Source organism: Eublepharis macularius, chromosome 6 (genome assembly GCF_028583425.1).
Source record: "Eublepharis macularius isolate TG4126 chromosome 6, MPM_Emac_v1.0, whole genome shotgun sequence".
Lineage (NCBI taxonomy): Eukaryota > Metazoa > Chordata > Lepidosauria > Squamata > Eublepharidae > Eublepharis > Eublepharis macularius.
In genome coordinates, this window is record NC_072795.1 from 10,620,923 (window position 1) to 10,634,771 (window position 13,849).

Genomic DNA, 13,849 nt, shown 5'->3' on the forward strand with positions numbered 1-13,849 from the left:
GAACTCAAAACTGATGGGCAACGGATTCAGGAGGGACAAAAGGAAATATTTCTTTACATAACAATTGGTTGTGATCTGGAATTCACAACAGCATGCAGAGGGTGCAGAGAGGGCCACGGGCATAGACAGTATTAAAAGGAGATTAGACAAAAAAAATCGCGGCATGTGCACAGGGGAAAACATGGAGAAAAGACAGACAAAACCCATTTCTGCTTCTCATGATTCCCTTGCACGTGCGGAATACTGGAGAACATGAGAAGAATAGATTCTAAAATGTCGTAAAGTGACTGTGCGGAAAACACCCTTCTCTGGAGCACACTGCTTATATCCTAATTTTATTTTTATTTGTGACTTTTCAGTTATTCATTGATAATGTTGCATGCTTGGTGGGCTGTACTGGATTAAAGGTTTTGATTCACTGTTTTAGACAATAAAAAGGTAAAGGTAGGCTGCTTCCACACACGTTGGATAATCCACTTTCAATACTCTTTAGTGAACACTTGAAACTGATTTTCCATGTGTGGAACAAAAAATCCACTTCTAAAGGATTGCGAAAGTGCATTGAAAGTGCATTATTCAACGTGTGTGGAAATGGCCGTAGTCCCCTGTGCAAGCACCAAGTCATTACTGACCCGTGGGGAACATTGCATCACGACGTTTTCTTGGCAGACTTTGTTTTTGTTACAGAGTGGTTTGCCATTACCTTCCCCAGTCATCTACACTTTACCCCCAGGAAACTGGGTACTCAATCTACTGACCTTGGAAGGATGGAAGGCTGAGTCAACCTTGAGCCAGCTATCTGAACCCGGCTTCCGCCAGGATCGAACTCAGGTTGTAAGCAGAGCTTGGGCTGCAGTACTGCAGCTTACCACTCTGCACCACAGGGCTCCTTCTGTTTTAGACAATACACCATCAGAAAGTCACAAGGGGTGATTCATTGAAATAGACAAGGCAGAGACCAATCACCTTTCCTTTGAGTTTAGGCTATGAGTGTGCAAATAAAAAAAAAATCAGTAAATCAGTAATACCAAACTGGAGAAAAAAATGGAATCCCCAAATATCGAATTGATTAAACCTACCTATTTAACTCCTTGAAGGGTAATTTTTAAAAGGCACTCTCCTTCTAGAGAATCCCATGGGCCAAAGAAGGATTGTAAGGATTGGGCCTGCAAGGATTGGCCACTCACTCCCCCTCCCTTTCTAATTACCCCTCCCTTCAACCTCTGCCTTACTCCCCCTCCTTTCTCCCTTCTCCCATCAGGAAAAAAGGTGAGAAACACAATTTTTTGTTCTTCCTTAACAAAGGAACAGCAAAGGAACAGCCCAACCATGATTATCAAAGTTTACTTGATTAAACCAAATTAATTCGGTAAGCTTCAGTTTGGGAATACCAACTCTGTTTCAGTATTCCCTTTTGAGTTTGGTAATACTGAATTTCACCAAAATAGGAAGAATTCAGTATTTTAAGTCATTACCCAACCCGAATTGCACGTCTCTAGTTTAAGCAGCTCCACTTCCTTTATTTCTAGATTCTTTTCTTATTTCTACAATACTGCCAGCACAGACTGATTGTGTCTCCCTTAAAAGATCAGAATCCTCTTCCCACCGCTAAAATTCAGCGTATATTCATATTTCTTTAACGGAACCATGTAAAATAATGTCACATGGAATAAATATTTCATAATGATTGCTTGACTTTTCACAGACAAATGAACTGTCCAAAATAAAACTTATATTTTCCATCCTTTTCCCCAGCGAAAGTCCAGAAGGAGATAGAAGAAGCTTTTGGTCCCACGCAATCGATCAGCTATCAATATCGGATGAAAACTCCCTACACATTTGCAACGATTCATGAGGCCATGCGTTTCAAGTGTGTTTTATTAGCTGGGAATCCTAGAGTATGTCTGAAGGATATAAACATTCTGGGTTCTCATATCCCTAAGGTATGGAATATTGTTATAGCTACAGTTCTGTATATTCAGTGCAATGACTCTCCAGTAGGGTTGCCAGTAGAGGTGGGCAAGATCCAAAAAAAATTACAGATCAAACTGATCATGGATCGGCACCGGCGACGATCCCGAACTAGCGATCCACATCGATCATCTCCCGTTTCCGATCCGTGGATTGGGGAACAGGGATCGGGGAGGCCAAAGCGGAGGGGCGCCCCGCTGTTCCCAGCTATGTGGGAAGGTGGGTGGTGGCGGCGACCGCTGGGCCTGGCAGGCACGGGGAGGCAGTGACAAGCCGCCTCCCCTCAGGGGACAGGGAGTCTGGATGCTCAACGGCGGCACCCCCCATGTGTCCGCCTGCCAGGCCAAAAAGCAGCGTGCTGGCAAGAAATGAATGGTGGGTGAAGATGGCAGCCACCAGGCCCGGCGGGCACGAGGAGACAGCAATGAGCCACCTCCCCTTGGGGCGGGGGGTCTGGCCACTCGTCTGTGTTTGGCTGTCAGAGCTGCCTCTCAGGGTTTGCAGGGATGAGATTGGAGTGCCCATGGCTACAGAACACCCCCTTCCCCCTCCCTCCCCTGGGTGTCTTCTCCCAACTGGTGACTGCTTTGCTGCTCCATGGTTGGAAGGGAGCCCTGCTGATCAAGGAAAGCTGGGCTTCCATTCGGGTTTCCAGGGTGACAGAAGGAGGCATTCTCCTGGCTCCGTTGCCAGGGGAATAGATTGCTGGCGCCTGTGTGTCTGGCTTCCCGATCCGAGCCCGATCGCCCCGATCAAGCCCCAATCAAGCACACACACACACACCCGAATGCTGGATCGGTCGCCGTGACCAGCACCCATCCGCCGGGTCCCAATTGCGCGATCACCATTATTGTGGGTATTTTTGATCGTAATGCCGATCGTGCCCATCTCTAGTTGCCAGCCCCCCTCCACCACTGAAAAATTGATTGGCAGGAGAAGAAACAGGAGATTTATCTGATCACTAATTTGTGATTGTTCAGATGCCATTAAGTGTTCTGAAGACATAATCCAACTCCTCAAATGTCTACTTTCTAATGATACACCTCTTTGTGGTGAAATTTTTTAGGTTGGCTTGGGGGAGCTGGTTGGAATGAATTTTATTAGGGCAAAGTGTAAAATCTCACACCATTGTTGGGCAAGAGGACACAGCCTAGTCCCCCAACCCCCTCATGGTGCTTTTTGTTCGTTCCATGGCCCGCTGCATGGGAGATCTCTGGACGGGGACGCTCCACACTCCTTCCCTTAAGGAAGTTAAACTACACACTTAATATAATGTTCAAAGGACAGAGCTTTATTTTCTACAGAGACTAAGACCACAAAGCAAGTCTTTACAAAGATAGAAACTTAACATTACACTCTAAGTCAGAATACTCTAAGTCTTTACAGAGATGGAAACTTAACATTCTACTCTAAGTCAGAATACAACTTAACACTTTAACTTATAAATACAAGGCATACTTAACGCTATAATACTTAACCTAAGACATGATGACACAAGCAAGGGTACCCTTGGACTGAGCTTAGCCGGGCAGAGGGGTTCCAAGCTGGAACCTCTCTTGCCGCTTGACCAGAGCATCAGCATCTTTTAAAGGTGTCTGTGGGCGCTTGTTACGTCACTGGTAGAATGTTCTCGTGCCTAAGGATTCCATAGATCGTACCTTTCTGCTTATCAGTTTTTCCTTAAGGGGCAGAGGACTTTGGCATTCCTTCAGCGTGCTCAGCAGAAAGCAAAATGCTTCAGGCTGAGAGACTTCTGGTATGCACTTGCGCTTAAAAGTGAAAGGACCTTGAAGGTGTCACGTGGCCCTACTGTCCTAAATTCTTTCCCTAGCCTGCTTGTGGAGGAGACAGAAGAAACAAAAGTTAGAGGAAAGTAGAGCAAAGGTGAAAAGCCTTTGCTCTAAGTGTTTAAGAGACTTTTTCTCATAAGCCGGGATGGAACAGTGCTAAAGGATTTTCAGAACCAAATGCTATCATTTCATAATTCCCATGACACTCTTAACAGTACAACTCACTCTGGCAAAGGGTGGTTTGACCAGAAATGTAGAACGACACTACACCCAACAGATTCACCACCATAAGAAAGGAACATCTATCAGTTATCACATTTCTTTAAGGTCTGCCTGTAAGAAGCTGCTTAAGCAGAAGAAGCATGGCCATGCTAAACTACAGTAGCAGGAATGGGAACTGCCAGTCCAAAAAAAGAGGGGGTCCCGGTTTGGGGAACTTGTTTATTTCAGTGTAAGTTGTTCCTCTCCCTTATCGGAAGCTCAAATCTCTCCAAATGACTAATATATTGATTCCAGCCAGGTATTCAGGGTCCCTTCCATTCTGGAGACATGGTAAAGACTTTGATTTTTTTAAAAATAGTTTATTTTTTTATTTTTTTATTTTTTTTTTCAAAACGAGGGGTACAGAAAAAAGAGAGGAGGGATAACGGGGTCCAAGGAACTGTAGGATTTTGCACTGCAAGGGTTGTTAAAGTACAGCGTACACACAACATGCAATCTTCATTTTAACCCTGATGAACTCTGATGAAGGTATATTGTAGTTTATGTTTATTTTGAAAAACAAAATAATAGTAAGAGGGAATACAGAAAGGAAAAGGGGATTGGATAACAGTTGTGTAAATCAGAGATAGTTATATATAACAAAATATATAAAACTGAAAGTTTCTTCTCACCATCTCCTTCGTTAAATTTCTTAAGATTCTTTCTATAAGATACCATAATACTTACTTATATTAAAATATATTTATAGTCAAAGTTTTTGGTACAAGTTTGATAACTGATCTACTTTAGGGATAGTTGCTCTTAGTTATTCTTAATTTTCAGCTACATAAGCTTTTCATTTTTCCTGAAATTCTAGAATTGGCCTGTTATGTACATTAGATGTTAATTTTGCCATTGATGCACATTCGTATAGTTTATTCATCCTTCTGTCAAATCTGAACAGGAAGTCTGCCTTCCATTTTGCTGCACTCTTGCTGCTATCACCATATGTATCAATAATTCACTATGCATTTCTATAATATTACTTAGTAGCAGGGCTCATTTTGAGGGGGAACGAGCAGGAACGCAGTTCCGGTAGTTCTCCAAAGAGGTCACATGTCAGGTGGCCCCGCCCACCTGATTTTGGGCCATTTTGGGCCTGTTTCGGCCTGGATTGGGCCCCAAATGGCCAGAATTCGACCTAAAACAGCCAGGATTGGTCCCAAAACACCCAGGATTGGGCCTCTGATGGGTGGTGGATCACTCTCTAGCTCAGCAGCTGCCCAATCCTGATCATTTGGGGCCCCTTTTTGGCCATTTTTAGCCCCTTTTTGCCATTTTGGGCCCAATTTCGGCCCTGAATAGCCAGGATTGGGTCCAAAACAGCCAGGATAGGTGATGTCAGGGGCTGTGGCGTATGCAAATCAGTTATGCTAATGACACACTTCCGGTGATGGCAAGGGGCTTGGTATATGCTAATGAGTTATGCTAATGTGTTCATGCAGCTCTTTTTCTACGAAATGACCCCTGCTTAGTAAGATACTTAATAACATATTTTTATAGTTCAACACAAAGTAAAACTTCAGTATTTTTTGCATTTCTTCATGTATTTCTATTCAATATTCCTTGCCTTCTTGTATGTCCACCACATGTGATAGAAAGTTGCAGCTGTATTTTGACATTTCCAGCACTTTCCACTGTAATCGTTATTAGCTTTTGCAGTGTCTTTAGGAGTAATATAGCATCTGAAGAACATTTTATAGCAATTCGCCCTTAATATTTAACATTATATAAATTTAATTTCTTTAGTCCATGATTTTTCCCACTGGCTCATACATATATTTTCTCTGAAGTTTTGCATCCATTTTATCATACAATTTTTTACTTGTTCAGAGTCTGTGGCATATTGCAATAAGATTTTATTTGCTTTTCCTAATAGATGCTTTGAACCTCCAGTGATTAATTGTTCAAACATTGTTTTGTCTCTTAACCAGCCACCTTCTTTGGATAGTTGATCTTTAAGGTTAGACACCATTTGATAATATATCATCCATGAAATGTTTTTTCCTTGAGCATGAATTTCTTGCCATGTTTTTATTTTTTTTCTTGTTTATCCATCATATACTCATAATTTATATAATGTTTTATTTCTTATAATATCATAATAGGCATTTTAATAATAATCATAACTGCACTTATATACCACTCTTTGACACAGATTAGTGCTCCTCTCAGAGTTATTCTTCCTCAGCACTCAGGCTTCAGAAAAGTTCAACGCACAACTGATCAATGACTAACTCTTCTTTACCACCTAGTAATAATAATAACATAAATTTTAATTTATATACCGCTCTTCAGACAACTTAATGCCCACTCAGAGCGGTTTACAAAGTATGTCATTATTATCCCCACAACAAAACACCCTGTGAGGTGGGTGGGGCTAAGAGAGCTCCAGAGAGCTGTGACTAGCCCATGGTCACCCAGCTGGCTTCAAGTGGAGGAGTGGGGAATCAAACCCGGCTCTCCCGATTAGAGTCCCGCGCTCTTAACCACTACACCAAACTGGCTCTCACCTAGCCCTACAAAACATCAAGGATCCCACCAAATCTTTGCCTTCTTTATATCTAACAGCCACCTTTGTTCCAATTGAAAGAAAACAGCTTTGGCTGACATCGGTAGGTACAAACATCAACAGGCACCTGCTGTTTTTGTTTCAAGAACTTCTCTCAGACCTCCCACTGTTAGATTCCCTTGAAAACTCATACCCTGGAAATCTAGTTGGTCTTTAACGTGCTACTGAACCTGAATCTTGCTCTCCTAATACGGACCAACACGGCTTCCCACCTGAACATCTTTTTATACAGAGTGTCATTGTATTAGCAGCCAAGAAATTATGAGTGAAAGTTATATATGAGGGGTGAAAATGTTTAACTTACAAGTATTTTTATATCAGGTTATTTTAATGATGGTGTTTATTATTTATATTTTCACTGTGCCTGACAGTAACAGCCTTTGGCGACGTACAATAAATGCTATCACTGATAACGTCACTGATTTAAAACTGTACACATTTTTCAAGGTGAGTTGATAGGTTCATAGATATGACTTCAGACTTCATTGAGGAAAAACTTCTTTACTCGACAAGGAATTAAATTGTGGGATGCATTGCCAGTCAATGTAGTGATGGCCACAATAATAGAAGGCTTTAGAAGGGGGGTAGAGAGGACTATGGCTACTAGCCATGATGAGTAAAGGGGACCTCCAGATACGTAAGCAGCAAACCACTGGATACCAGTGCTAGGGCAAATGAGCACAAAGACCTGCTTGCCTTCCAGGGCAACTAGTTGGCTGCTGTGTGAAACAGGATCCTGGACTACACAGACTACTTGTTGGATCCAGCAGGACTCTTTTTTAAAAAATAAACATTTTATTAGAAGATGCTTTATACAAGCTTAAATATGGAAACAAACAGATAACATGACCCAACAATTTAAGATTAAACACAAACCATTATAAACTGCAATATAACAACAAAACACAACTAAAAAACTATATTACAGAAAGTTCTTAAAGTTTACTACCACTTGAAGAAATTAATCTTAGGTTGTAGGTTATATCTCTATATATATTCAAAAAAGGGAAACCATTTCTCATAGAAATTTGTACTATCTGGAAAGTGTTCTGTATTAAAAAGATTGTCATTCACTTTTTCTAAAATAAAATAATCCCATAATTTGGAAAACCAATTTTCTCTCGTTGGTATTTTCTTTAGTTTCCAAACAGATGCAATAGCACCCTTAGCTGCAATTAGAAGTGATGCAATTAGTTCTCTTCTTAATTTAGGGGAATGTTATCCCATTGGTCTAAAAAAAATTATTTCTGGAGAGAAGGGAATATTAACCAGTCATATCCTTTATTACCTCTAAAACTTCTTTCCAAAAATTACCAATAAATTGGCAAGACCACCAACAGTGACAAAAAGTACCTTCTTCTCCACGTCCTTTCCAACAACAAAGAGAGACAGAGGATGAAATTAAAGACAACCTTTTTGGAGTCAAGTACCACCTATGAATTATTTTAAACATTTGAAGTTTAGTAAGAACAACATTTGATTTAAAAATACCAGATGATCAAATCTTTTTCCAGTTATTCAATGATATATCTGTCTTGCAGTCTCTTGATACCATTTAGAGTGGCACTGCAAAGTTTTGACTTTTAAGGTGGAAATCAAAATATTGTAAAGTTTAGAAAGATATTAGAGAGCCTAATATTTGTCCAAATTCTGTTAAGGGGGTATTCATTATTTTCTTAAGATTTATTTGATACGCCATATTTTTAAGTTGTAATATTTAAACCATTGGATTTTCTTTTGTAATTTGTTTTCTAGTTCAGTTTTTACTAGAAGACCCTTATGTGAGGCTATGTCTATTAATCTATTAATATTAGCTTGCTTAAAGGATATATTATATACTCGGTTTTGACAGCAAGACCCTTTTTATGTTCTTAAGATATTTTCTTTCTTTTAAAGAACTGAGTTCTGATTTCCAGGAGGATCCTTGTAACTCCATGAGCACTAGCACCAAGACAGCAAGAGATAAAATCAAAATGTGCTGATGCGGATACCTTTTAAATCAATTGCTTCTCCTATGCAGGACACCACTGTTGTTCCAGATGTACAGTCAGTTTGTTTTGATCCCAAGCTATGGGAGACCCCTCAAAAGTTCAACCCAAATCATTTTTTGGACAAGAATGGACAATTTGTGGATAGAGAAGAACTTTTGCTCTTTGGTGCAGGTAAATGCAAAAGTCTAAATTTATACTGGAGAGCCATGAGTATGGATTCCTTGCAAGAAGCGTGAGAATTTCTGTCTTTCGTGATAAATGCTGGAGGAAATGTGCAATTGATGTTACTCATCTGCAATCTTTGCTTTATTTCCTTTTGCAGGAGCCCGTGCATGTGTGGGGAAAGAGTTGGCGAAGATGGAGCTCTTCATCTTCTTAACCAATCTGTTGAGAACATTCAACTTCAGGCTTCCAGAAGGAGTGGAGGAAGTCAGCACAAAGCCTGTATTAGGATTGACAATGACTCCACAACATTATAAAGTGTGTGTTATTCCCCGTTACAGCAATTCATAACTCATAACAATAATAAGAGTCAGTTTGGTATAGTGGTTAAGAGCAGCAGGATTCTAATCTGGAGAACCAGGTTTGATTCCCCACTCCTCTGCTTGAAGCCAGCTGAGTGACCTTGGGTCAGTCATAGCTTCTCTGAGCTCTCTCAGTCCTGCTTACCTCACAGGGTGATTGTTGTGGGAATAATAATGACATACTTTGTAAACTACTTTGGGTGGATGTTAAGTTGTACCAAAGGGCAGTATATACATTGAATATTGTTGTTGTTGTTGTTGTTATTAATGTCCATTTCTCCTTTATTTAAATTTCATCCCAGTTTTCTCACTTCATCTTTCCACAGGGTCTGCATCCCATTAATGTTTATCTGATACCTTGTTCAGATAATGAATTCAGGCAGCTAAATCAGTCCATTCTCTGTTTGTTTGTATGATCCCTCAAGTCACAACAACTGACTTATGGTGACTCCAACAAGGGGGTTTCAAGGCAAGTGAGAAGCAGAGGTAGTTTGCCAATGCCGTCCACAGCAGAATCTCCTTTGGTGGTTTCCTATCCAAGTACTTATCCTGTTTAGCTCCTGGGATCTGATGAGATTGGGCTGTACCTTGCTGCCTTCACTCCCAAATCAGTCACTATCACCTAAGATAGATCAATATGGGTACCCATGTTAGCCTGTCTGTAGCAGAAGAAAAGAGCTAGAGTCAGTAGCATCTATAAGACTAATAAAATTTGTGGCATGAGCTTTTGTGAGTCACAGCTCACTTCTCCAGCACTGGTATCTGAAGAAGTGAGCTGTGACTCCTGAAACTTCATACCCCACCACAAATTTTGTTAGTCTTATAGGTGCTACTGGATTCTTGCTATTTTCTACTATCACCTAAGAATCAATATAGAAGTGCAGGTTTTTAAAGAGTTGGGCCTCCGAAACCAATGTGGGTCCCCCAAGCCATTTCCACATATGAAAATAGCACAGTAGAGGGTATTTCCCTGTTTTTACTTCTCTACATGCACAGAAGTAGATTCCTGTAGCACAGAGTGGTAAGCGGCAATACTGCAGCCTAAGCTCTGCTCACATGGCCTGAATTCGATCCCGGCAGAAGCTGGGTTCAGGTAGCCAGCTCAAGGTTGACTCAGCCTTCCCTCCTTCCAAGGTCGGTAAAATGAGTACCCAGTTTCCTGGGGGTAAAATGTAGATGACTGGAGAAGGTAATGGCAAACCACCCCATAAAAAGTCTGCCAAGAAAATGTCATGATGCGACTCAGTGCTTGCACAGGAGACTACCTTTACCTTTACCTATATGCACAGAATACTCCATGTGTAGCAGGAAAACAGCCCCTGCCCCCAACAGCTATTTTGGAAAGCAGCTTGAGGGGGGAGTCAGGAGCCCTCCCCCCCCCAGTGGCATCTGAGGATGTTTGGGTTCTCTTTTATTTTTTAACAGCCATTCCTCACAGCTGCTTGTGGAACCCAAGTAGGGTCTGGGGAGTCCAGACGCAACTCTTTAAAAACCTGCATGTCAAGTTTGACCCTAAATCCAGTTTCCCTAGTCTGTTGTATATGCACAAGAGCACTGCATAGAGTTCTCATATTATATGAAAGTAGGAAGTCGCTTATTGTATCTGCAGGCCTTTTCATGACAAAGGCGAACATTTTTTTGAATAAACTACTGGGTCACACTTACTTTCTCATCTTGTGTGTTCTTTAAAAGTAGTGAAGTGTGTGTGTGTGGGAATATGGTGAGATATTAGGATTGTGCTGAAAGGGAAATTTACTTGCTGAGAGAAATCAGCCACAGAGTTTCTTGCCATGTCAGAGTGGGGAATGAAACAGCATGCCAGTTTAGGTGGTTTATGAATGAGGACTGAAGGTGTTTCACACATGGGCCTTAAATCAAGACAAGTATCACCCACACTGAGGTTCCTGCCACAAACCCACTTCCAACTAAGGCTTAGGCTGACCTTCCCCTACCTTGAGGTAAAACTTCTCCTCTTTAAGCCTATGAAGCTGTATACAGGCTGGGAAGCCTCTGGTAGCGTGGTTGATGTTAAGCTTCAACTTTCCTTCTTGTCCCACCCTTAAGGATTAGTAAAAATGGTTACCCAGCCAAGTCTTAGTAGGGAACAGATTAGTAGTTTGCATTTCCCTTTAGCAGAAACTGGCACACAAGGCTTGGGGAGGTTCAAAAAGCAACTGAAGGTTTATTTACAGTAGGTTAAAGTCAAAAGGGAGGTAGGCAGGTGTTTGAACTGAAGATACAGAAAGGTTTTTGTACAGGAACTTCACTGGTGTGAAGCACAAAACACTTGGAACAACACTAGGTTGCTGGCTTCTTTCAGAGGTTGACACTTCTTCACTGATGTTACACTTTATATACTCTAACACAAACACAGCATGACTTTCCCTCCTCTCCAGACTTAAGGGTGCTCCACTGAGTCAAACCCTTCCTAGATACTGGGCAGGTGTTATAGTTATGAGCTATAACCCTGTTCCTGGCATTGAAGGGGAGACTCCTCTCTACCCACTTCCTTGGCCCTCTATAATCCCTAGATCTCTTGAGTCTAAGTAGAAGTTAGTGCTGGTATTCCCCACTTTAGTCCTAGGACTAAAAGTGTTCCACAAACATTATTTCCTCTCACAGAGGATTCTCTGGCTGACCCTCTCTGGTCTAAAGCCAGGCTCCAATTTCCTTTCATTCTCTCGTTTTCTCTCCAACTCCCACTGACAGCTTCCCCAACATTCCATCCCCAACTGCCATATCAGGCTACCCCTGGGGGGTGGGGAGGAAACATGTCAATAATACTTTCACTTCTGGAAATCTCAGCATCTGAAGCTGAGTCCATCACAGTTCCATTATTCTTCCATAAAAGAAAATGCATGGCAGGCATTGATACTGTGCATCAGCATTCTTCTGACCAATGTAGGCTTTACATTTATACGACACACCTGACCGAAGCCAGAGCTGCTTTAAAGGTCACACGTGAAAACCAGAGTTGACCACCATTTGTACAAACAAGGATATAACCTGATAGAGCGAGTTTTGCAATATCTGCTTTTAGAATAAAGTCCACATGAGTCTTGTTGCTTTAGAAAAGAAATAAGGCTCTTTACTGTTAAAGAAATCCATAGCCTTTATTAATCAAAAGATCATTACTTGAACTTATTTGGGAAAAACCCTGTAATCGTCCTTCTAAAATAAAAATATATACTTTCCTAAATGCTACGTTAAAGGTTTGGGATCAAATTCAACATAAGATTCTTCCAAATATCTCTAGATTCTCTCCAATTATATTAAATTCCATGCTAGAACCGAGGCTAAATAACTCATTTCGTCAGTTTTGGCGACAAACACAAAAATTTAGATTGATAGATATTGCAAAGCATAATGGTCTTATGAGTAAACTAGAATTGGAACAAAAGACACATCAAAAGATTCAATGGTTCCTCTACTTGCAACTTCAAAGCTTAACAGACAGAATCAATGTTAATCAGATAATGAATACCCCTAAAACTGAATTTGAAGAAATACTAGATTCTCAGCAATTGTCTTGCAAAGGTCTAATATCCAAAGTTTACAATATTATATTAAATACATGTAACCAACAGACTCTAAATTATCAAACTAAATGGTCAGATGATTGCAAAACTAATTTAACATCTGAACAACGGTGCAAAACATGGTCTTCAGATTTAAACAACTCTCCAGTAGTTGTTACCAAACTACAAACTTTTAAGATCATAAACAGGTGGTATTTGACGCCTAAAAAACTATCACAAATTTACTCCTCTTTATCCCCTCAGTGTTGGAAAGGCTGTGGGAAGATTGGAACATTCTCTCACTGTTAGTGGGAATGCCAACATGTCGTTAATTTTTGGAAGAAAATACTTCGATTAAAGACATCACTAACTACCCAATCCCTCTAAAGCCTGAATTAATCTTTTTGGATCAATGGGACGACCTACTCATTCCCAAAATAAGAAAGGACCTTATAACAAGCCTGCTAACAGCTGCAAAGAACGCTATTGCAACTTTTTGGAAAAGTAATAGTGTTCCAACATTATCTGTCTGGCATAACACGATCTGGGATCATTTCATTATGGAAAAATTGAGTGACAAAATTTATCAAGCCGAGCACTTTCCCAAAAGTGCTAATTTTCAGGAGAAATCGTCTCCATTCTTTAAATATCTGGAAAACAATAATATCTGGGCTGTATCAAAGTTTCACAAATCTGTTTTTGAATTGCTATAATGTAGTTCTTAGAATTTAACCCTTGTCACTGTTACTTTACATTGTATATAGTATTGTTATTTGCTTATTGGTTGTGTTTTAGTTACCAATTGTTACTTGTTAATCTATCCTATCTTGTAACTTATTGTATGCTTTATATTAAAAAAATTCTGTTTAATTTTTTGGAAAAAATTAAGTCTAATTAATATAGAATTTTCCTACAATCGAAGTTTTATTGTATTAACGTAAATCAGCATTTGGCAGCCTTGAATCTTCCGAGCAAGCTAATAAATCAGGAAGCAAAGTTTATCTCACTAAGGCATATGAATATGAAGAAAGTCAGTCAATAGAGAACTGTGAAACATCATTCTCACACTCACTAACAGAGAAGGTTTTTACAATTCATAAAAGATTCTGGGGGGAGGTGTGACAGTTGCATTTACCCATAACTGTTGTTCATAGATTGGTTTTCTGCACAGGTGCACCTTGGGACTGTGCTTGTGCAGGCCAGCCATGGAAAAGATTTCGAG

General features: G+C 40.4%; 1 protein-coding gene across 1 annotated transcript; it reads left to right on the forward strand.

Annotated features, from left to right (window-relative positions):
* The first annotated feature begins 273 nt into the window (after window positions 1–273).
* Window positions 274–12,967, forward strand: LOC129331998 (cytochrome P450 2K6-like). The gene is made up of 6 exons (XM_054982737.1): window positions 274–278; window positions 1,262–1,269; window positions 1,756–1,943; window positions 8,615–8,756; window positions 8,908–9,065; window positions 12,892–12,967. The coding sequence occupies exons 1-6, from the start codon at window positions 274–276 to the stop codon at window positions 12,934–12,936; spliced, it is 546 nt and encodes a 181-aa protein (XP_054838712.1). The 3' UTR covers window positions 12,937–12,967.
* The last annotated feature ends 882 nt before the right edge of the window (window positions 12,968–13,849 follow it).